Here is a 25,945-nt window from a genome sequence, read left to right as displayed (position 1 = left end):
TGCAAACCATTTGGCCAAATGACTGCCATGCACAGTAACAGCTCTTGCTTCACAGCCTTACAAAACTGGGAGTTGCACTGGGCGTGCCTGGACCAAAACTAACGTGCAATGCATAAAGCACGCTTATATGGCTAATGAAACAAAATGCATCTCCTTAGGAAAAGGAGGGCCATTGAGAAAAGCCTTGGGAAAAGGCAATGCAAAAACCAGAAATTATATTTTTTCCTTCAAAAATTTGCATATCCATTTCTTGTTCAAGGTGAAAATACAGGCATCTATTCATTTTTCTATTTCTCCTTTTTGCCCTGTTAAATAACTGAATTCTCCATACAGATATGAGGCAAGTCAGACATGAATGGAAAAACTTTTTACCCACCATTGACAAAAAAATCTGAAGGAAATGTGGTACAGCTGCCCTGTGGAGCTCCCTGCTATGCTCCCTGCCTCTGCAGAAGTATCTGTAGTCCTACACATATTCCCTGGAATTGGAGCCTCACGCTCCTTGGGCAGCATCCAGCCTTGCAACATTCCTAAAATAGTAGTGCCAGTACATTAGGGGCCTGATCCAACTTGAATTGAGGTCAGTGGAGGTCTTTTGTATTCTTTTTAGTTAATGTTGGATCAGTCCTTAATGCAGCAAGATGCTTATGCGGAGTCTCTGAGGAAATAATCTGAAAAAAAAAACCCTTCAGTTCTAGTGTAATTAATATTTTATATTATTCATCTATTATTTATATTTATATTACTCAGTCTATAAGTGGGCTCTTCACTGAAGCCTCTTCATCTTCAGGGTATAAATAGAAAATAAGACTACACAATCTATAAACACATGAGGCTTTGTAAATTAAATAATTTGTTTTCTCAGGACTCTCTAAGTAGAAATAAGTTGATCAAAAATAGTAAAATACTTCCAGACTGTATCCAGATGGATTTCTTAACTTTACTACAAAATTAAAAGAACTGTCACTTCAAAATTTGCCAGGAGGCTCTTGTCTTCCCCTTCTCATTTTCTTCTCAAACATAGTACTACCTGCAAGTCTCTATCAGAGCTCCTATAACTATGAGGGAAATCTAAACATCCTCCTAAACTTATCTATCTACACCATTTTTAGCACCATTTTTAGCACCATTTTTTTTTTTTGCATTTTTAGCATCTTATCTTCCTCTGTTGTTCTGTTAATTCTTGAAGAATTGCTTGATTCTTGACGAAGTGCTTGAAAAATAAAGCCAGGACCTTTACGTGGGGACTCCACCACAGAAGGCTGTAGGACCTTTCAGATCAAAGACTAAAGTGTAATCTTAGAACATGCTCCTGGAAAAACTTTAGCTTTATAAGCTTTCTGCAAGCAAGTTCCCCCAATTTCTGTATTTCTTGTGCTGAAAAATTCACAGTGCTGCCTAAGTCCTAGTGATGGTGAGCTGCCTGGTGCCTGCTGCAGGTGTAACCCCCAATCAGTTTTACTAACAAGGCACTTTTCACTCCCTCATTTGAGGGGCTTAATTCTTAGTGTTTGCTCACAACGCATGCCTAACTACCTATAAAAGGTATGAGCCAGAGTTTCTCGAATCTCAGCTGGATGTCTTGGCTAATTACTACTGACGAACAGTTGCAGCCACGCTGCCGTCAAAACACATCACTCTGGCTGTACTTTTCCGTAAGAACTAAGCTGGCATACACTTAGTATCAGGGGAATTTCTGTGACTGGAAGGCTTGGATGAACACAGATGGATCCCTTTGGACAGCAATTAGGTGTCCAAAAACCTTTGCTAAAATTGTACACTTGCTCTTGCCTTTCACGGATACTTTCTGTGGCCTAGGAGAGGTGTCTCGCTGTTGGATGTGGTGAGTTTTATGAATCTCATAGATAGCTAATTGCTCCTGGCTTTGCAGCTACTATCTTGACGCAAGGCACCAGGAAACAAGCAATTCAAACATTGCAGCGTTGAGCTGACATTCCCATGCTATGCCTAGGCTTAAGCGCTTGCAAGCTTTATAAAAAAATTACATTATTGAAGTCAGTTACAAATATATCTGCCAACATTTAAAAAAGGCCGTAAAAACTTACCTGAGAAATGGAAGTCCATAGACATTTTTTTTTTGCAAACACCAAATTGAAAATTGTAACAGAAGATATTTTCTAGAGCATATTACAGAATATTGACATGTTATACAAATGTAATTAACCAGTTGAAATCTAAACTAGTTGTAGCTTCTTTTTAAGGCATCTTTTTTATTTTTTTTAACTTCCATCCTGGTTTAAAATCATAAAAAAGTCTGTGAAAGCTCAGATTAAGGTCACTTTAAGATCTGTTTTACCAAACACTTCAGAAAAATACCAAATTATGTGGAAAAACTAATAAAGTATGTGAGATTCATCTGTGGCCCAAGTAATTTGATAGATGCTCTTCAGTAACAAGATATTTGTAACAAGATAAAGCCTAAAATAAGCTTTTCAAGATGAGTTTAAAGGCTAAATGGCAAGTAATGCATTAACATTTGCATTTATCATTTTAAAGAATACATAAATGCTGAAAAGATACAAGCTTCTATTCCTAGTGCTATCCTAATTTCATAGGGAAAATCTTTGGAAAAGTATTATTTGAACTTTAAAAACATGCTTCATCTTCGTTTTACACTTAATCTTACAATACACTAGTACATAGTTTCTTCACAAGGCAAATGTATAAAATTAATCTTACAGTATAAACATTATAAACAACTCCCATATCTTATGGACAAAGAACTTCTGTTATGACTTAAGTATAATAATTCTAGAATAATTATGTAAAAATATATACATTCATTCCAATGTCCCAGCCCCTGAAGAAACCTAAGTAAACTCTACAAAAGTTGCCCCTCAGTCTTATCCAGTTAGGAATGCACAGCTTTGCTACTCTTGCTGAATTTCAGACAGTCCCCAAACAAGAAAAAAAATTACTTATTTTTGTGTAGAAAGTTCCCAAATTTTTGCATAAAACCTCTGAGTTTATTTTCATTAGGTTGCAGTGGATGGTAAGTAGTTGAGTTGTAGGCGACCATGTGATTACTCCTGCCATAATTGTTCCCTAATGGTTTGCCTTTGATATCTGAGAGATGTGAACTGCTATTTACTGCATTTCCAGCAGATGGGCTGGCACTTTCAATTTTGCAGAATGGCTCAAAGCGACTATAAACACGCCTTTCACTCAAACGAGGTCTTAGCTCCTCTTGGCGTTTTGAGCTTGCCAGCTGAGGTGTCACTGAACTTGCTCTTTGTAGACTAGGAAGGGGCGGTGCAGTCTCAGGAGGAGAATTCATTGCAGTTTCCTTTACATCCTGATACTGAATTTGTTCTGTGTTAAATCTCGGGGTAGATGCATCTCCTGCAGTTTCTATGAACTTACTTTCAAGGGGGCACAGGACAGGACACTTTTTGTTGCATTCGTCAGATGGAGGTTTTGGTGGTTTTGGTGACTTCAGAGACTTTGGAGATTTTGTTGGGCTACTCGTGACATCTTCTTTACTTCTGTGCAAGCTACCTTGAGAATTTGATGATGTATTTCTCTTTCTCCTTGGGGAAGAATCTGTCTTATTCTCCGAAATCTTTGGCTTTTGATTCTCCCCTTCAGATACCAAAGTGTCAGAACTACTGCACATTTTGTAAAAGGCCGGGGCTTTGTTTTTTGACAAATTTTCCTTCTTATCCGGTGTGAGATTAAGAAGTGACCGCAATTTCTGGGACCCTTTCTTTAGAAAACTTGGGGAATTCTTAGTTTCTTTCTTTGATGTGCAGTCCTTGCTTGCCTCCTCTTTGCTGGTTTCAGCTAGAGCAGCCATAGAAATTGCCTTGGTAGCAGTTGGATTCTTCAGCTCTTCTCTGGGATGCTTCTCCTCCTGTGGCAAGTGGTTGGTCACACTGTGAAAACTTTTAGAGCTCTTCAGTAAGTCTTCTGGAAGTTTTGGACTAATTGGTTGTTTAAGCCTTTGCCTATTCAGTGTGCTGTAAACATAACTGGATGACTGTTTGTTGGTACCTGGGTCTAATATAGACTTTGAATTAAACATGGGAAAACTTCTTCTTTTCAGTATATTTTCATTTTGAAAGTTCTTCAAATTTTCTGCATGTTTGTCTGAACACAGTGTTGTGTACAAGTAGACAGGCGAGTCCCCTGTTGCATTTGAATTTACACTAGGTTTTGTGCTATCCTCAGCATGAATTCTGTGATTTACTGGTGCATCTGATTTAAGCGGGACATTTGAGCTAAGCTCTTCTAAAATACTACCTGTTCCATTTTCCACACTTGGGGCATGATTCGATGTCCCTTTAGGTGTTGCACTTCCTTCTGAGCCAATTATAGTTGAATTTGAAGAGCTTGCACAGCTGCTTACTTCCTGCTGTTCGGGTAGAGTTGGCTGAAATACCAGTGATGATCTTAATCGAGAATGAGAATAAAGGGCATGAGCTTTAATATTTTCAGCTGTGTCATAGCCCTCGTATCTGTCACCCAAAGCTGAGCCATTGGACTCTGCTGGATAATCTGATTGATCATTTAAGTATGACTTAATTCGCCAGTTACGTAGGAATGATTTTGTCGTGTGCTCAAGGGTCGGCATCCTCTGCTGCAGATGGCGGATATGATTATCTGTTCCATTAAAAGATCTCCGTACAATTGAATTCCTTTCTGCAAGATTTATCTTTGGTCGTGAAAACTGATCAGCAAAACTTTGCTGCGGTGCATTGTAGTTATTTGCATATCCTCCTCGTAATGAAGATACAATACTAAGGCTATCAGATGGCATTTTCCAAGTATTTGACAGATTATTGCCTCTATTCATAGCTCTGTTGAGCAATAGGTAAGGAGTTCTTTCTGGCTTCTCTCCAGCATAGCTATGTCTCTTCCAGTGCTCATTTTTTTCACTAGGTTGATACTGCTGGATTGGATTTTGCACATTAAAACCTGGATGAAATGACTGTTTATTATAAGCTTGATTTCTCAAGCCATATTTATCAATTTCATTTATTGCATATCTTACACGAGTTTTCAAGTAAACAGGATCCAGCTTGTGAACCTGGTCTTGCCTGCCAAAAAGGTTCCTTTGGCTAGAAACTGAAGCCAAGGAAGACACTGAGTGCTGGTATGTGTCATTATCCCAAAGTGTCCTACGACTGTTTACCCGCACTATTTCAGGGGCAAATGCACTAGGAACAGAAGAACGGGCATACAGTGTCCTGAACTCTTCATCAAAGGACTCAACCAGCTGTCCTGTGATAACTTGAACCATGCTGAGGTTGGTTTTTTCAAATGACCACATAAAGCTGAAAAAAAGAATAAATCACCATTAGAAACAGTTCTTCTGAACTCATGCATTATACTGTTTCCTCTTGATAAGAAACCTTTCCCCTCAAACTTGGATTTTGCAGACATACTTTTTAAATAAATAAATAACTCTGGGTATGATTCATGCAACTTGTATTTGGGAGGTCTAATCTAATGCCACTTGAACTCAGTAGGCGGCTTTCCACTGACTTCAGTGAGAGCAGGAATGGGTGTGCAACTACATAATTGCCCTTATAAGCACTAGATATTGCAAAAAGTATTCACAAATGTGGAACACTGGATTACAACTGCCAAAGGTAAAAAATTATCTCTAGAATGAGAGAAACCAGATTAGAAACATTAGATTAGACCTACTGCATTCAAACCTGAGTCAGAGAATGCTATTGTGTGGTTATGTAGAATGTATTTGGAATAATATGCAGAATTGTTTCCCCAGTTGTGAATAAAATTATTTTAAAATATATTTTCAAAAAGATGTAACCTAGAAATGTGATAAAAAGACCACATTTTCTACTATGCACACCAGACTGGGCATTAACGTTTCTTTTAAGAGTAATGTGCAATGTTCGGATGAACTAGGTTTTCCTCTTTTCTACTGTACCCAGAATAGCTGAAGACATGCAAAAAAAGTGAAGAAAATCCTCAGTGGAGAAAGCAGTTTTATAGCTACTTCACAGCTGTAAAAAGAGATAAAATACACTAACATGTACATTAAGAAAGTCTCAACAAGCCTGAAGTCATGGTGCTACAAACATGTAATCTGTAAAGCAGTTTTGTTATACTGCTTTCATGTCAAAAAATAGGTGGAAGAAAAATTAAAATTTACTTTATTTGCCTTTACCTTCAGGATGTTCTGTTTTGTTGTATTCATGTATAAATACTACCAATTTTGTTCTCTTAATTTTGTATCTTTCAAGAAGTAAAAGTATACTGAGATTAAATTAAATCATTACACACAAGTTTTTTTCTGTTTATTTTCATTACATTACTTATTAGGAATAGTATGTTTTGTAGTATTTTTCATTAAAAAATCTTAACTTTAAATAGAATTCTGAGAGCAAGAATTCAGAAAGACTCACCTTCCTGATAAAAATCACTAGATTCTTTTACCAATCAATCAAGCTTAATTTCTGCAGAAATTGATAATCGCAGCCCACACAACACAAGGTCTTGATGAAGTGTTATTTTTCAGAATGAAATGAGAAAAACAATCACATTCTCTCAAACTCTAACACTGTCTGTGGATGTCAAAGCTTTCAGACTCTCTCTGGACTCTTTTACAATGATTCATTTATAAACTTGTCACCTACCCCACTACACATTAGTCTGAATTTGGGGCTGGCTGCATCTCAGAGAAAATAAACAACTAGATTGTTAAAAGCATACAGTACTGGAAATCTGTGAAAGTCAATGGCTATGGATCTGACACCCAGGCACCAGGCTGGTGAAAATAATTCAGTCATCAAAGAAGAGAGAGGTAGCTTGAGAAGAAGGAAAATATCTAATAATGTGTGAAACAAAATTGTGCCTGCTTTAACTCATTTTCATCTCCAACTCTGCAAAGCTCTGCAGCCTATGCTCTGCATACATATACTGCAAAAGAAGGTGGAGAACATAATAAGGGAATTTAGCCAATTACAAATACAGGTTACTTCAACTTGGACAATTTGAGTTTGAAAATGATATATGACAGGGCGCCATATAATCACGCAGAACCACAGAATGGTTGAGGTTGGAAGGGACCTTTAGAGATCATCTAGTCCAACCCTCCTGCTCAAGCAGGGACACCTAGAGCACGTGGCAAAGGGTGGTATCCAGGTGGGTTTGGATGATCTCCAGAGCAGGAGACTCCACAGCCTCTCTGGGCAGCCTGTTCCAGGGCTCTGGCATCCTCACATTAAAAAAATTCTTCCTCATATGGAAATGAAACTTCCTGTGTTTCAGCTTGTACCCATTACCCCTTGTCCTATCACTGACACCACTGAGATAAGTTTGACCCATCGTCTTTACATTCTCCCCTCAGGTATTTGTACATGTTGGTAAATCCCTTCCTCTTTTCTCTAGGCTAAAAGGCCCAGCTTGCTTAGTCTTTCCTCATAAGATAGATGCTCCAGTCCCTTATTCATCTTTGTCACTCTATGCTGGACCCTCTCTAGAAGCTCAATGTACATGTACTGGGCAGCCCAGAACTGCACCCAATGCTCCAGGTGTGGCCTCACCAGCGCTGGGTAGAGGAGCAGGATCACCTCCCTCAAACTGCTGGCAACACTCCTCCTGATGCAGGCCAGGATCCCTTTAGCCTCTTGGCCATGAGGACACATTGCTGACTCATGGTTAACTTGTTGTCCACCAGGACTCCCAAATCCCTCTCTGCAGAGCTGCTTTCCAGCAGGTCAATCCCTCATCTGTACTGGTGCCTGGGGTTATTCCTCCCCAGGTGCAGGACCCTGCCCTTGTCCTTGTTGAACCTCATGAGGTTCCTCTCTGCCCAACTCTCCAGCCTGTCTAGGTCTCTCTGAATGGCAGCACAGCCCTCGGGAGTGTCGGCCACTCCTCCCAGTTTGGTATTGTCCGCAAATTTGCTCAGGGTGCACTCTGTGCCCTCGTCCAAGATGAACAAGTTGAACAACACTGAGCCAGGTACTGACCCCTGTGGGACACCACTGGCCACAGGCCTCCAACTAGACTTCTGAGCTCTACCATTCAGTCAGTTTTCAATCCACCATACTGTCCAAATCCACCTCACTGTTCAAAGTGACATATAGAAAACATACAATGTTAGTGTTAGAAGATTATTGCAAGGAGGAATTATCAAAGAGAGCTTATGAAATATTTTTGTTAGCCTTTTTTTGAATGGATGTTAAACAAAATTATTTCAAACATTGCAGGACAAATAAGATTTTTTTTCTCTTTATCTTTATTTATCAAGTCTTCAGCTGAAGTAAAAGCTATATCCTTTAGTTCTCATGTGTGAAAAACTGAGAGGACCTCAAATTTTGGCTTTGTGTGAGATTAGCTATCAGAAATATTCATGACAATACTTATTAAATTAAGAAAAAAAAACAAATTTGCTGAGAGCTTACCAGAAGAAGTTTTAGAAACAGAAAAAAAACACTTTGCAATAAGCAGACATATACTGAGATGACCGGTGTTATATTGTGCAACTCTGTACTTGATCTTACCTGTAAGAACCATATATGACTTTCTTACAGTCAACAAGAAGAAATTTTTGTTCCATTTTTCCATGGAATTTTGCTCCTGATTTAGAATAGTAATCCTGTCCTTTTACTGTACGCACCCTCATATTCTGAAAAAGACAATTGAAATACTTTAATTGGTATACTATATTCTACATTTAGTATTGTAGGGTTTAAAAGTCTATATGTACGGTAGGAGAAGAGGTATATTATTGCATATAAGTAAATTGTGCTGAGCAGTAAACTCTGATCAAACTTGCCCCCTTGGGCAAAAAGTCAAGCCCTTGCTTTGTCCTTGAGTGTGCAAGACTGACCATTCCTAGAAATGAGGTTCTGGCACAAAAGAGAGAGAGGCCACTCAGAGCCTCTATTGCTGAAGGAAATTCTCATGCACTTACCTAAAACATAAGAAATTCTAAAGAGAAGCTGTAGAATTTGTAATGATAACTGTATCATTACACTGGTCCATTACAATTTAGTGAACTGTATTTGATTCCAAAAAGGAAATTCAAAATATTAGAAAAAAACTCCATAAAATGAAAGCATCATTCCAAATAATACATACTTTCAAAATCACTATATAGCCTATGGTTTTGATCTCTATCTTGAAACAAACCTTAAAACAAAGAACCTTATAACTTCCCCGGAGATAATTTGCAATGACTAGAGTTACCTATAAGAGGTGCTCAGCTGGCAAATTATGATCTGACTCAGTCTATTTAAGCTCCTTACATTTGCTGCATTAGATGAGTTTTTACCTAGCGCTTTTGTCAAGCAGAGTTTGAACAAAAAATGCAATTTAATTAAAATGTATGAAGACAGCATTTAAAATTTATTGTTAACCATCATTCTTTTTATTATTAAAATTGTTTAAAATATTTCTGTTAGTGATTTCAATGTCTTATAAATATGCTAGAAACATTAGATAGAAAGTTTGCTATTCTTAGTTTTGCATAACAAATTCATTAAATAAAATAAACACTATCTATTAGAGCTATCAGGTTTTAAAAAGTATGTGGGCTCAGAAAAAGTGCAGGTGGGTAGTCAGATGTGTTTTAGAAAAAAAAGAAGAAAGAGCAGAATAAAACAACCCATTTTGCATTATTGCATGGAAAGTCAATATTAGGTAGGTATCAGTTTGCATCTTTAACTGCTAACCACCCTTGGCAATCTACTAGTGTGCCCTTTAGGTTTTCTCCATTTGTTTTTTTTTTTAATTTTGGACCTTGAAAACGAAAGAAATTTTTCTTACTTTTCCAAGTGCTGTTTTTCTTGAACTTTGAATGAATTAGTCCTGCAAAGAAAATTTGTTTCTCTACCAGCTAACTGCAAATAAAGTAATTACATGAAGAACTTTTCTTTAAAACTGTAAATAGTGTGGAAAAGAAGCAATTACTTTTTAAAAAATACACTGGAATTTACCCCATTCTAAAGATTATTGACATATTAAAAATTTATTTAATATAAACTAAAATGCTATCAGTTAGTTTCAACTAATTCAACATTTGAATTTACTTCAAAGATTAAAAGTGTTTTCCCCATTTCTGTTTATAATTTAATTATATTTTACTGTCATATTTAACTATATTTATATTTATATCACTTAAAACTTGAAGAGGGGTTACTTGAGATTCAGCTTTTATATTTTCAAATAACGGTAGAAGATTATAATTGGCCTAAAGTCATTTCAGTGGAATACATCAAATCTTACTGAGACTGATACTGGACAGAACATCACTCGAGAATCTGGAATGCTCTCAGCACAATCACAGCTAATGGTTTGCAAATTACCATGCACATATAAAAAAGCTTTGCCTCAGGTGATCATAATTTAAAATATAATTTCAAGTAGGCATATCTGAAAAAGGAATACAATTTACATTAAATTGCTGGATTTTTTTTGGGGGGAGGGGAATCTTAGTCATTCTTAGTCATTCAAGGAAAAATTTTTTAACAGTGAGGGTGACAGAGCACTGGAACAGGCTGCCCAGAGAGGTTGTGGAGTCTCCTTCTCTGGAGATCTTCAAAACCCGCTTGGATGCAGTCCTGTGCCACGTGCTCTAGGTGACCCTGCGTGTGCAGGGGGGTTGGACTAGATGACCTCTAGAGGTCCCTTCCAACCTTAAGCATTCTGTGATTCTATGATTCTATGATTCTGCTTCCTCTGCTCTCCTGGGTTTTGCCTTTTTTACCTATCCTTTTCTTCTTCAGCATTATTCCTCCTGCAGCTTTTCTGTTGTGCTTCCTTAATCCTATCAATCAGCTCTTTCCCTGTCGAGCTCTGTCATTCTACTAAAAGACTGGAACATGACATTACAAAACCACATGCCACAGAATATGCTCACTTTCTTTCCATAATAAATCCTTTTTCTCCACAGCTCAGATGGTATTTTTTACCTTACTCAAACTGTCTGATGAGATTTCAGCAATAAGCACCCTGAATAATTTATCAAAATACAGACAATATTTTGAGGATATAAAAGTACAGTGGGTTGATTTGGAAATTTGGAGATAGCATTATAGCTATGCATGGAACTGCCAGCTCCATTTTGTCTGAAATGCTGGGCTTCATCTTCCTGCTTGATTTTATCCTCAAGCTACAAGACTCCTATACTAACAGTGCTACCAGTAGCATGTCACTGATTACTATGTCATGCAGCTCTGTTGGTTAAAGCAATGGAATGGTGATGAATTTTCAGAGCAGTATCTTGGCAAACTGGAAAACAACAAATGTACATATTAAGCAGGAATAACCTGACAGGACACACCACAGCACATGAGATCAGCTGTACCTAGTCAAACTGAAAATCTGTGTAGTCCTCTCACCTCTTTTTGTTAGTGACAATTAGTGGGTATATACAGAAGCATAAATTAAATGAGAATTTGATATATTAGGAGGCTTGTGAAGGCAGACACAGCATCTTATGTCTCCTCCAAATACGAGTCGTAGGAGACTCAAGGACTGTTCGTGTTCCTGAGGTGTCTGGATGGCCAAACTGCAATTTAAGGATGGCCATGAGGGTTATAAAATTGAATGTCATCCAAATGATATATGGGAGACAAGCTCTAATTTCTCTCTTTATGTGTGACAGCACCTGTCTCCTCCTATAGAGAACTACAGGAGCATCATTTAATATTTGGAAGTATCATTCGACATTCAGCAATTATTTTCATCAGTAAGAAATCTCCAAGCGATACATAAGTACAATGAAAATACAGGTTTCAAGCAATTCAATTCAGCACTTCATTTTTCTAGAGTCTGTTTTTATCACTATTCAATTACACACCCTATACTTGCTGTCAAGAACATGCACAAAGAAGAAAATGGATGTCTAACTAATATTTAGCATAATAGCTTTAAAGAAGAAGATCACATTTCTCATATTGTTCATCATTACCAGCATTATTTATTATCATGGGCCTCTCCTCTTAGTAGGAGGTAATGTTCACTGCTGGAATGATAAGTAGGTTTCGAGCTAACTCCTGTTTTGACTTAGAATCCAATTCAATGACCACTAATGGCAAATTCTCAATGACTTCACTAGGGTCATGGCCTTAGTACTCAAGTTTTCTCAGAGATATGACAAATAGGCTGTGTGAGCCCATTTAATAACTAAATCTGGCCAATACTTGGAAGCACTGGAGAACTATTTTTGATATTGACAACATTGTGAGAAATAATGGACTGGATTTGACTCTCAAGAGTACATTAACAGCTCCTACTATGCATCTGAAAATGCCTATCTGGGAGCAGACTTCACAAAACAAATTGAGCTCCTCCAGTTCTTTAAAAATACTGACATAAATGGTTTCTACTTACTTTCAGTATTCTCCAACAGTGATATGATTCTTCTATATTGGTAAAGAGGTTAATAGGTTTCTGGCGGAGCATGGAGCCTCTGCCACCTGACTCACCTTTCATCTAACAAAATATGATGATCTGACATCTGCTGAGGAACTGGGTTGAACTCCTTGGCATTAAACAACACTAGAATTTCCTACATTGGTTCACTGTTTCTAATCCAAAATTAAGTTACTAAATTAAACATTCTGGTGGTACACAAAACTGTCTCAGTTTTATATTTTGCAGTGCAAACTTATGACATAGTTTCCGGCAGTGGCAGAAATAAAGAACTTTGGGAAAAAAAATACTGTTACAGCTTTTGAAAAAAATCATCTGAAAAAAAGTCAGGATCTGCAATGACTCTTTGTTTATCTTTCTATGCAAAGGAATTTCTGACCGTGAGCAGGAAGTCTGACTGGCAAGAAAGGTAATCAAAGGACATTTGGATAGATAGGGAAGAGAAAGGGAAATACATTAATTAATGGGAAAAATGTAGCACAGCTAGGAAATAACCAATGAAATCTAAACTGGGGAAAGAAAAATAGGAAAATATAGTGAAGATTTCTTAATCTTATTTGTGATATGCTGGTGATATTAAGGTGAACATTAAGTAAAAAACATTTGACATGAAGAAATGTTTCAAAGGGCTTGCAAAAACATCCTTTAAGCCCTTCCAGCTTCTATACGGAATCCATACAATAACTAGTAGCTATAATTATAATGCACTGTGTATAATTTTTTTGGTTATATCTGTTAATAAAGTGAGAAACATGCCCTGATAGGCACTTAGGCTACAGATAATTATTTTTATGCAGTTAGAGTTATGAATAAATTCTTTTTTTCATACAGAAGACAACTGAATCATATATCTGGATTCAAAAATCCAATCTCTTTCATCGCTGCATTATCTCACTTTTTTATCAATTTAAAGGAAGGGAAAAAGAGACACAGAAGTCCTTGATTAATACAGAACAGCCTTATGGAAACTCCTCAGGCAGGAGTGTATGGCATGATGAATGTCTACCATACTTGTGCTGGGCTGAACCATATTGTGTCAGAGAATGGCAAGAACACCCTGATGGTGCTGCTTGTCAAAGACAAGAAATACTGTCATACACCTCTGTCGTCTTCTTGCTTTCACTGAGTGGAAGTGTGCCACAAGCCAAAAGCACAGAAAAATTATGGTGATCTGTTTTTGTGAATTCTGATCCAACAAGAATAAGAGAAAGGGTTGAATGTTTCTCCAAAGCATCTCCAATGTATTGACTGTTCTCTCATAGTTACCATATGTTTCTCTACATTCTGAAGAAAGGCAGTGATTGGTCAACCTCTGTTCTCCCAGTGAGACCCAGTGGGAAAATTCCATGAGTAGCCCATCAACACAAAGAACTAAAACCATGACACACAACAGGATTACTGTTTTGCTCTTTGGCACATATTTTTCATTTTTCTGATGTACTTCATCATAGTCTAGGTAAACCCTTTGAAGCATGATTTTATTTTATTTTATTTTATTTTTATGGTCATCTTAGATATCTCTAGAAGTGCACCTAATTCATTTTATTTGGGGAAGATAAAACTGAAGTCATAAAAAGACATACAGCATTTTTGGGAGCTTCTGTGGCATAATTAACCCAAATAACTAGCAAATGATGGCATCTCAGGTGGCATCCAGGGGGAACTATTGCCAAATAGGACTTTGTGAAGGCCATCGCTACCAGTTTTTACAGACCTGTAATGTAGCTGTGACATTTTCTTTTCAAAAGTTGCCATAGTTCTGCATATTAGGCCACCAGAGGGCAATCCCACACACTCATATGCAAGGAAGAAGCATGGAAATTGGTGTGGTCAAACTTTTAAGAGCATAAGCCAACACGCCAGCCAAAAAAAAATTGCAAAATACAGGTTTATTTGGATATTCTAAAAAAAAAAGCTCTCTATATGCTCACAAACACACTTCCTATCTGATTTTTGAACTGGGTTCTTAAAATCAAAATGCTAAGAAGAGCTTTTATAACATTCTTGCTGGGAACAAACATGCCCTAACCAGTTAGAGAAACAAGGAATCGTGAATGGAGCTATTCTAAACTTCAAACACAGAAGTGCTTTGACCTTTGCAAAGAAAACTGTGAAAATATCCTAGGAACATTTTCAATAGTCTTCCATGCTGCCTTCAATACAGTAAACCTAGAAGTGTTTATGAAATATTTATATCAGGTCAGTGCCGTATACGGTTTGGACTGTGCTCTCTATTAAGGTGGTACAGAATGGCTAGTGGAAAATGTAAACATTAGCACTCTCCTTTATCTTTCTCACTGCAGAAAATCACACATTGCACTTATAAAAGTAAGGGTAATCATACTATATACTCTCTATATAAGGCAAATATATAACAACATGGATTTTCAGGAAAATACTTCTAAGATAAAACATAAACTAAAGTATTTTCATATATAATTACTTTTATATGAAAGGGTCATAAAATGAAGTAAATCATTTTGTTTTTCTGAGAAATTTACACAATCTTTATGATTCTATTTGCAAGCTGATTTAAGAGAATAACAAACAAGAAACTAAGTTTTTCAAAGTTGTAGGATGCCTAAATAGATATAAGTGAAAATAATTTTCTAAATAATATGCGAGAAATTCTGCAATTCTAACAAATTTGTGACACAATTCATATGTGACACATATGAAAAAGATTAAAATCTTTCTAAAGAGAACAACACTTGTATAGAAGATTTTGCTGTGGGCTTACCTATTTTCAGTTTGGAGTTATCTTGGAAAAGCAGTATTTGATAATCACTTTTTAAATAATAATGCCTGTTTAGTGGGTTGCAGAGGAATGAGTAGTGAACGTGCATGCACTCTAAAACAGGAAGCCTTACCCTGAGTCTCTGAACTTGACAGCCTTGTTTCTCTGCCATTTTCAGAAAGTGACTGAAGTTTGACTCATCCAGCAGGAGATACACTGCAATCCCTCTGGCAGATGCTTCTACAATTTCTCTAAAGATATCCACATCTGTAAACATATCCATAACTATGGCAACGACCTGCATGAAAAAGAAAAGACACATTTACTGCATTGTATAAATGCGTAAATAACATTCTTCTCTGAAGTTTGTACCACATAGCTCACACGCTAATATTTTAGTTCTAATATCTTCCATGTGGCACAACTTAACCCTGGAGGCTTCTCAAGACCATTGGATCTTCTTTTTGTAAGGCCAGCTGATGACATGCACGACATTATTCACGTGCATCAAAGTTTGGCAAGAGGTTGTTTTGTGGGGGTGTATGAGGATGGGTGGTACTTGAGAAAAAGGGAGGTCAGTGGGAGAAAAGAAATGGGGAAATGGAGCAACACTAATACTCTGAGAGAAAAAATGCAACCATCATAATATAAAGCTGCAGTGTGAGTCCAGAAATGAAAATCTGAACACATTTATTGTACAAAGTGTTGGTTCATCTTAATCTAAATACTCTTCAGGGTTTTCATCCTCAATTATGAAGACACAAGAGATTGAAGGAATCAAAGAGGAGATGTTGGAAGAACTGGAGAAGTAAATGAGGATTCTAGGATTCATGCTAATTCAACACACACATTTGGATGAAACTTCTTTAGCTGGTAAGATTTTGGTTAGGGAGATCAGAGAGTGCTTAACACCGAGCATCGATACTTCTCAATATGCAATTACTGGAATTGAATTACATTCAATTACTAAAATAATGTAGGTATTTCTGACTGTAAAAAAAAAAAAGCTATGTACACCTAATGGTATTTTGGAGACAACAGGCTTTTAATTCATCATTAGCAATTTGGGATAAAATATACTGAAGTGTCAGAGGAAATAACACATGAACAGGTGTCTGTGCAACTTCAAAAGATAATATTCTTATTCATTAGATTCCTCATAAAAAGTTTTAATGAGGCATCTTTGATGTGACATGCTCTATGATGCTCATACAAATTCAAATCAAATGATGCCTTTCACAGGTATCAGGGCAGGCTCGACAATAACCTTGCTTTACCATTCTCACCATGTTTTAAACTCTCCGTACCTCAATTGTAACATTGTAATTGTTAAGTTACAATCACTAATTTTCACCTAGAATTGAAATATTTGTCTCATTCACAAAATTAAGTAAATGATATTGCACACACCAAAAGTTATGTCTCCAGTCAGTCATCTGAATCCTGCCTGCTTAGAACTAAAAGACTCACTCATTTATTGTCAAATGTGCACTTATTACACTGGAAACATTAATGCTTTCCAGAGAGCTGACCTACATGGAAAAGAATAAAAGTAAATCAATTTCATTATGAAAGGTAAAAAGATAATGGTTTTCACAACTCCTGAAGCATTAAAAATTAGAAGACTTGGTTTTTACCGTAGCATGTCACCTGTAAGTAGAAGGAATATTTGCAAATTTATCAAGTGAAGAGGAATTGAATAACATGAAATCATTTGTCTTTCAAAAATCATAGATAATATACCATCCGTACTACATCATTCATTTTAATGACTTTTTGAAAATAAAATTGAATGTGATTCTTAAAAGTGCAAATTATTTCTGAACCGAAATTTGAAAGGAAAGACTTATAAATACACAAGTTTATTCTGACTGTAAGAATATTATCCTTCCCTAAGCTCCTTCTGCTTGATCTTCTTTCTGAAATAGGCAAAGTTAACTGAACATGGCAACACTATTTATTTATCTGTTTTGTTTCACTTATGTCTGACCAGAAATCTGCCAAAACAGATCAAGCAAAAAGATCAAAGAAGCAGTTCTATGCTCAGATAATTGTTTTGTTTTGTTTCACTATGTATTTGCAGCCTCTCCTTCCAAACTCCCTAACTTCTTAACCTTTCCTTTTCTCTAGACCTTTTAGAAACCGTGGCTCATTGTATCCATAAAAATTGTTGCTCATTAGATATCCATAAAAATGTAAGAGGAATAGATTCATTCACTTGGAATAGATTCATCATTCACATACATTGATGTCAATATATGAAATATTCAAAGTCACCAATACAGCCTTCAAAATCTCTTCTGACATTCTCCTATAGCAGGAATCTAATAATCTGATACGTTAATTTGTTTGTAGGATTTGTGGTTACGAAGTCTAATACACTGGAAGTAAACCTTCAGAAGACTGCGTTAACTAACTATATATTAACAGAGATGGAATGGAAGGAAAAAAGAATAAGCAATACAATTAAAAAAAAAACAAATCTGACTATAATGGAGATATCTGTCTTTGACGTATCTGCTTTTACAAAGAAAGGAAAACACAAATGAATGAACATGCAAGTAGGCCAGTAAGTTGATGGCATGAGAGTGCTGCATGTGTACAACTATCAAATATAATGACTGTTGCTGAAGATATACCAAGAGAATGAACAGGGTACTCCTCTCTGTCTTCTCTGCTAGAACTAATCTTAAACCAGTTATCTTGGAAATTTTGTAGTGATTTCTACAAGATGCCAAACCACTGTTGCAAGAAAAAGGCATGTTTCACTCCCAGACTTTCAACAGACATTACATCCTGTTAGCTAAACCTTGCACTAGCTGAAAAATCCTCACAGATCTAAGGAAGTGCAGCCAAAGCCATAAACATGATCTGACCACTGACTGTTCATCCATTTTTCCATCCCCTGCAGACTGAAGGTTGGCCATGAAGGAAGCCCTCATTAAGCCTGCTCTGTCATTCCTAGCAACACTTGGTATATCTAGTCAACACAAACATAATTAAGCTCAATTGCTGGAGGAACAAGATTGCCAAATTGAACAATGTATATGATACACAGTGATAAGAGATAACAGTCCTAAAGATGAGGTCATTTCTGTAAACTGACTTGCATAACTCCAACTGGATGTTTGCTTATCAATCGTAGACTTTAATATAGAGTGGATTCCTCAACTGTCATAGAATATTCTGACTTTGAAAGGTATTGGTCTTCCCTTAGTTTTTAATTCTTGGGTACTTTTAGGTACTTTTACCCATACACTTGCTTACTTTTCAGCAGAGCGGAGTACTGAGCTTGGGGAAAGAAAGCCAGTAAGGAAATGAGGATTCCAAGACCTGTTAAATTAAGGGGACCAACTCTAGGCAGTTCCTCTAAAGTTAGTATTCTGTAATGTTGCATACCTTGACTAGAGCCCTAACTAGCAACAGCAATAGGATTAGTTACTCACAGCTGTTTGGAATAAAAGTTTTCACTGTGGTGTTTCACATCTGGTTTTTGAAATTGCAGAGCTTATTCCTGCCCTGGTAATTATAAGAAGAAGCTATGTAACTGTGAAAAATAGTGAGGAAGAGGGAACTGATAGAATCAAAAGTGCACAGAAGAGGTCAGAAATTTGCGTATTCTACAAATTCTGATTTTTATGGGCTGGAGACACTGTGGTGGAGAAAAGCAAAACAATCCAGTGCCTTATGCTTGACATAGCAAGTATCTATGCTTTCCTAGCATATACAAAGTCCACCCAACAGTGCAAGGGAAACTGAATGGGTGCCCCAATTCCCAGCTGAACAGCACCTGAATTCCTAGAGAACTTTCCAAACCTTGAGAAACTGCTTATCATCATTAGTGAAAATGGCCCTCAGGAAGAGAAAAGCAATTGGCAGCTTCAGAGGGACCTTACAGTAGCCACCGGTGCCTACAGGGAGAGTGTGAAGGAGACAGAGCCTGTCCTCTCCACAGATATATGTGGTAGGAGGACAAGAGACATCAGGCACAGAGAGATACAAGAGAATTGCAGGTACAGCATATAGGGAAATAGCTTTTCCCAACAAGGTCAGCCAAGCAGTGGAACCAGTTACCCAGAGAGGTTGTACAGTCTCCATCCTTGGAGGGTGTCAACCCTCAACTGGATAAAGACCTGAACAACCTTGTATGACCCCACAGCTGAACCTGGTTTGACCATGAGGTTGGACTGGAGACCTCTCAAGGTCTCTTCCACCCTGACCAAGCCTGTGATTTAGTGATTACCATCACTGACAAAATCCAAGCAAGTCTTGCCATGCTTGATAATTGTTATCCGCCTAGCTGCAAGGTATAAAGCAAATACATTTACGACTGTAAGTACAGAATAATGAGGAGAAAAGGATTTTTTTTTTGATGAGAAAAATCACTGGACTATTAATTCAAAATCAACCCTTCTAACAGGGGTGTGTTGAAAGTACAGATTAACTGAAAGACATTCTACTGCTGGTGTCCCACAAGTCTTTCTGTATTCCACTGACAGATTCATTGCCTCAGTATTTTCACGCCTTTCACAGAAAAAAAAAAAAAAAGAGGAATCCTCTAATTCAGTAGCTTCCTTCCGTTGGGCTTCACTAGAGCTCTTCTGGAACACCACCATCTTCCCTCACCCCAAAACCAAAGAAGAGCTGTGTTTCAGATAGAAACACAACTCCATTTTCTGAGGCTTTCTCCCATGCCTTTTGTACATGAAATTCCTTTCTGGTTCTCTGTTTTAGGGGGAATTTCCTTGCGATGCTGGATTGCTTTGGATGAGCTTGGCCTATTTCAGAGTGTAGGCAGGCCATGGCTATTGCACTATGCTGCAGAAGTGAGATATGGACACCTTACTGCTAGTAAGAAGAGCAGCCAGCACATGGACTGGATGTACCTTACAAGAAAAAGAGACACAGAAGTTTTGCGATCAGTGCAGGCAGCTTTTCCAAAAGTCAGTTGTATGAAACCTCTCTTAGAAACACATTTTTTAAAGTTATTTTAGGCTGTTTTTTAAAGTTGGGGGTGTAGAAGACAGATCGAGCTAATGGCTACCATAACTAAGATTAACAGCAACCTAATAAATCATCTGATATCCAGGGGTGTATTTTGTGGCAAAATTACTTACCGCTGCTCACCTCAGAGTGCTAAAAGATGATGGTTCATTAATTTCATATTAATACTCAAAATTAAACACAACTCTGAACTGTTTTCCAAAAATACATCCTCCGATTGCAAAAAGCACTTAGAAACCATTGCAAATTGCACCTGAATGTCTCAAGTCACCCTGCGTCTGGTTGACCTGCTAAGGTCCTGCACAGCAAATCTAGCAGAATAGACATCTTGAGATGAAATGCCAAAAAGCAATAACACAGAGGAGACCTACTCTGCAAATAGGAGCCCATATACAGTAACAAGAACAGTAATCAAACATCTGTGTGTGGTCATGTCTCCCACAGTTACTGTAATGTAATGGAGCACAGATGATTTACACTCCAGAAACTTATCATTAACATTATCAAATATTATCACCTATCACCAATATTATTACCATTACTTTACTAATCACCAGTACTTTGCTATCACCAGTACTTTACTAATATTCTTTCATTATTACATTCTTTAAAAGCAATTTAATCAACCGCAGGGTAAAGTCTGGCGCTTCACTCTAACGGACAGCTAATACAACCTCAGATCAACCTCAGCATGGATTCATCACGGAAAAATCATGTCTGACAAACCTAAAAGCCAAAGTGACCGGCTGGATGGCCAATGGGAGAGCTGCGGATGTTGTCTACCTCAACTTCAGCAAGCTTTTCAACAAAGTCTCCTGTAATATCCTCATAGGAAAGCTTGGACCGGAGGAGTGGACAGTGAAGTGCATTGAGGACTGACTGGATGGCAGAGCCCAAAGGGTCATGATAAATGAGGCTGAGTCTGCTTGGAGGCCTGTGGCCAGTGGTGTCCCACAGGGGACAATACTGTGCCCGGTGCTCTTCAACTTGTTCTTCAGTGACTTGGACAAGGGCACAGAGCGCACCCTCAGCAAGTTTGCAGATGACACTAAACTGGGAGGAGTGGCTGACACTCCCGAGGGCTGTGCTGCCATTCAGAGAGACCTAGACAGGTTGGAGAGTTGAGCAGAGAGGAACTTCATGAGGTTCAACAAGGACAAGGGCAGGGTCCTGCACCTGGGGAGGGATAAGGCATCAGTACAGATTAGGGGTTGACCTGCTGGAAAGCAGCTCTGCAGAGAGGGATTTGGGAGTCCTGGTGGACCACAGGTTAACCATGAGTCAGCAATGTGCCCTCGTGGCCAAGAAGGCCAATGGGATCCTGGCCTGCATCAGGAGGAGTGTTGCCAGCAGGTTGAGGGAGGTGATCCTGCCCCTCTACTCAGCTCTGATGAGGCCGCAGCTGGAGCACTGGATACAGTTCTGGGCTCCCCAGTACAAGGAGGACATTGAGCTTCTAGAGAGGGTCCAGCAGAAAGCCATGGAGATGATTAAGAGACTGGAACATTTTTCATATGAGGAAAGACTAGGTGACATGGGCCTGTTTAGTCTGGAGAAAAGAAGGCTGAGAGGAGATTTGATCAACCTGTTCAAATACCTGCGGGGTAACTGTAGGGGGGATGGGGCCAGGCTCTTCTCCGTGGTGGCCAGTGACAGGACGAGGGGCAATGGGTGCAAATTGAAACACAGGAAGTTCCACCTCCATTATGAGGAAGAACTTCTTTACTAGGAGGGTAACAGAGCACTGGAATAGGCTGCCCAGAGAGGGTGTGGAGTCTCCTTCTCTGGAGATCTTCCAAACCCGCCTGGATGCCACCCTGTGCCATGTGCTCTAGGTGACCCTGCGTGTGCAGGGCGTTGGACTAGATGATCTCTAGAGTTCCATTCCAACCCTAAGCATTCTGAGATTCTGTGATTCTGTCAAGCTGCGCTATCGGCCAGCCTCTGATAACTGCTATCACTATCTTCTTTTCCTCCTACTGCTCGAAAATAATGTTAGCACTCTCAATTTTGAAGATATGCAAAGCAAACACCTCAGAATTGAACACATTTTCTGAATACCAAGACATGATAAACATATCATGTCGCAGACCTCCTATACAATACGAGCATTTTAAGGTGAAAACTAAATTTAAATGGAATAAAAAATAGCTTGGAACATGCATATTGGCCTCTCCAATACTGAACTTCTTGTCTCTGTATGTTAGATATACTCAGCAACAATGAGAATCTGTCAGATTAAAAACATCCAGAAAAGAATCACTGGCCAGAAAACAGAAAGTAAACTTCTAATACAATATGGAAAGTCCATGCAAAGTATTCTTAGAAAATTATTAACATAGGTAACCACATAGAGTAACATATAAATACTGTAACTGTGTACCCACATGGTAAAGACTAATCCGTAGGCCCATAAGATACTTTACTGTTCAAGAAAGATGCAAGAAAGATATGTGTTGGGGTGACTCTCTGGCAAAAAAAAAAAAAGTAATGAGAAAAATATTCTCTGATATTAGCAGTAAAGAATGCTATGGCAGTGGTAACAGCAGCTCCCAGAAAGGGCATGATTTTTAATTTTGAAATACAGTGGGAAGATTCAGTCTTTAGAACACACCTTCTTCTGACCACTGACATTTGTGTCGTTTGCTCAGCTGGGCAGCATTTGTGCAGCTTCTCGGGTCTCTGAATAACAGATCAGATCAGTGGAGCTCTTCTACAAACGAAACTAAAAATAATGCAAAAGAAACATTCTCTGAAATGCAAATAAGATTGTTTTCCCTGCAAAGTGAAGTTACAATACCCTTCTGCATTGCCTTTAAGAAAGTTATTGCAGGCTGAACTACAATGCTAGGTGAATACAGTGTACTTACTTTCTTAAAATGATACCTTCAGTGATATCACTTCAAATACATGCAAATAATTTTACAGGTGAATATTTTGCAAAGCATATGGGTGTGATCCACATTAACTCTAACTGCAGTCTGTATCTATGGGTTTGGCCTTTATTATTCTGGCTGAAGGATTTAGTAAGAGGTGAACTCAGGCTGAGCAGACTGAACTAAAGGCACCGGGAGAGCCTCTCTCCGCACGGCAGAGGTGCGAATTCCTCTGCAGCTTCCTTTCCCGGAGCTCCAGCAAGTCACAGGAGGGGATATTCTGGGAGGGGAATTTCCAAGAAGCATAAATATCCTAACCTTTGGAGGAAAGCAAAGAGCTAAGGCACCGTGCAAAGAACCAGCTGCTGCTCAGAGATGCACACACCACAGGCCAGAAAAGATTTTCCTAAATCTGTACAGAATGGCCAAGCATCAGTAAAACAAAATCCTGCACAGTGTTTAATTTTAACCCTTTCTGCTTAGTGCTCCCATAGATAACTAAATCACTTCTGGTATTTAGAAAGCAGCTGTTTTCTGTCACTGTGATTAGCCACAGGCAGAAGTCCTACACTTAACAGAGCACACAAATATTTGGCTTTACTATGGGAATGTGTTTGGGAGCTCCCGCCACCCTTTCACCTCTTGCCATCGATGTAGCTGCTCTATCAGATCCCATCCGCAGGCCCGTGTGTGCTGCAGCTGATTTGGAAGCACAATTTTAATATCTATATTTAGCTCTTCAGAAAGTTCCTATTCCATTACTGTTTTGGGAAGCTGCCAACGTTTTCCTAAGGAAAGCAAACAAAAAGGAAATGCCAGGATTTTCTGACAGCCTACAACTCAGCTGTACCATAATGGAAATCCATGAGAAAAATAAAAGGTACTTCTTTAGCCTCTGGCTTTCTTTATGATGAATTTCAAAGACTTGCTCCTTAGTTAGAAATAACTTTTTATTTAAAAAAGTATTAAGAGCTCTAACATGTGGGTTCTTACCGGATCCCCTTAATATTTAGGGAATGTTCAGTCTATTTGAATTAATATTATAATGTTTTACTCTTTATTTTAAATTTGTTTGTAAGTGGAGGTACTCATTTATACAAGTGTGCATTACTTAATGACTACCTAAAAACAAACAATGCACAATCACGTGATAAGCCTTAATTATTTTTTTTAAGTGCCAGCAGTAATGAAAGCTCACTTTGTGCTAAGCTCTTAATAATTTTTACTGTTTGATCTGCCATGCAGCATTGAAAATGTCATCTGAGAACATCAGAGACCAGTCTCACTTTTGAGACCTCTTCTGAATAATCAGAGCACTCCTAAGAGCAACAGAAGCTCCAGGCTACCTTGTACCTGGTCAAGGGAAGTCTTCATTTTACTAATGCACTTTTAAGAACTCTTTCAATACTTTGCACTACGAAAAGCTGCCATACTTTAACATATACAACTAAGCACATGGAAAAAAGACACTTTAACCTATGTAAAAAAATGTAAATGATATAAACATTAAAAAAATTCTCCATTCAAATTGTTCCTGCTTACAAATATTCACTATGCCAAGGTTTGCCACTTTGTCTTTCCACTGCTCCATTCAGTTTCTTCAAAAATCTTCGGAGACCCGATCTGTCAACACTACATCCCACTTGCTGAGAGACTGCATATTTAAAAAATCTAGACAATATATATAAAACTACAATACTAATGAACATTTGTAGGCTGTAAAGTCTGAACTATATAAACAAGCAAAATATCCTTAAAATAGACAATTTAGCCAGCATTTGTTATACAGACATTTGGAAATGTTGAAAGATTATCTTCTCTTAGTTAAAGGTAGCTTTATAAGTAGAAAAGATGATTTAGACCCACTTTTCTAGACTGTGGAAAATAAATTTGTTCCTATTTTGCTTATGTGAGAGCTGTGCACTGTTCATCTTTGAGATTTTAACAGTCAGCATTGTTTCTGAAATGAAATAGGAAGGGCTGAATATCTAACACTCATATTTTATTAATAAACAACATAATTTAAATTATCATCTACAGGATTCAATATATTATATGCTGCTAGTATATTTAGAATAGAGTTTTAAAAAATAGTTAAGGAATAACTATAATATTTGGCTGTATAATACTAGCTGAAATCCCTCATTGCTACTCAGAGGAATGACTCTCTACAGGGACAATGAATATTTGAGAAACGAATCAAAGAAGACAGATAAGGGATTAGAGGCAGAGATGGACAAAGTATTTCCAACTGTAGACTCTAGAAATATGATGGCAGATGAAATCAAGTGTTTTAAGAAAAATACATTTTGTTATTGTTTTTAAGGGCAGGACACAAACTTGTTTTGATACAGTTACCTACAGTTAAAAAAAAAAAAGTGCTATATCTTAACCACAATTCACAGAGAAGTACTAGTGAAGGTCTATCACACATTTTTAGTATATGGAATATTAAAACACAGTGTTACAGGGGACTTTTAAGCCATGTGCCTGGCAGTCCATGAGCCATATAGCAGGAGGCCCATGCAGTGAGTAACAGAACTTTGCTGGAAATTCTACATATTAAAGTTGATTATGTTCGAGCATAAAAGGCCCCGCATCCAGAGGAAAACAACTCTCTTTTGGACCTTGGTGCCCAATTAAAAATATATATTTAATTGCTGCATTTCTAATTAGTGGAAGCCTATAGACCAGTAAGCATGACCTGATTATACTCAATATTGAGAAACAAGTACTAATTATATAATTAATTGTTGGAGCTCAATCCTCTGTAGACACACACAACTTGCTTTTCAAAAGAATAAATTTCTTAATCCTGAGCAACACTGCTGTTGAAACTGAGAGAAAAATATAAGAGAAAAAAAAAGTGAAGAAAAATATCAGTAGATCAGGCTGTATTTAAATGCTCAGAGAACCACAGTCAAGACCTAGAACTAGTTCTGGCGAAAAA

At 37.8% G+C, this 25,945-nt stretch overlaps 1 protein-coding gene across 1 annotated transcript in view; it reads right to left on the bottom strand.

Annotated features, from left to right (window-relative positions):
* Positions 1 to 2,935: 2,935 nt before the first annotated feature.
* SACK1B (scaffolding CK1 anchoring protein B) overlaps positions 2,936 to 25,945 on the bottom strand; it is a 42,034-nt gene continuing 19,024 nt past the window's right edge. Inside the window, exons 2-4 of the mRNA XM_010222407.2 lie at positions 15,249 to 15,413; positions 8,502 to 8,626; positions 2,936 to 5,297 (exon numbers count right to left, since the gene is read on the bottom strand). Coding sequence (XP_010220709.2) covers positions 2,936 to 5,297; positions 8,502 to 8,626; positions 15,249 to 15,413 — 2,652 coding nt within the window. The remainder of the gene's footprint in view (positions 5,298 to 8,501; positions 8,627 to 15,248; positions 15,414 to 25,945) is intronic.

This window comes from Tinamus guttatus, unplaced genomic scaffold, assembly GCF_059628265.1.
Source record: "Tinamus guttatus ecotype Peru unplaced genomic scaffold, ASM5962826v1 Tinamus_guttatus_pri_ptg000383l, whole genome shotgun sequence".
Taxonomy (NCBI): domain Eukaryota; kingdom Metazoa; phylum Chordata; class Aves; order Tinamiformes; family Tinamidae; genus Tinamus; species Tinamus guttatus.
This window is presented reverse-complemented; position numbering and strand designations above follow the sequence as displayed.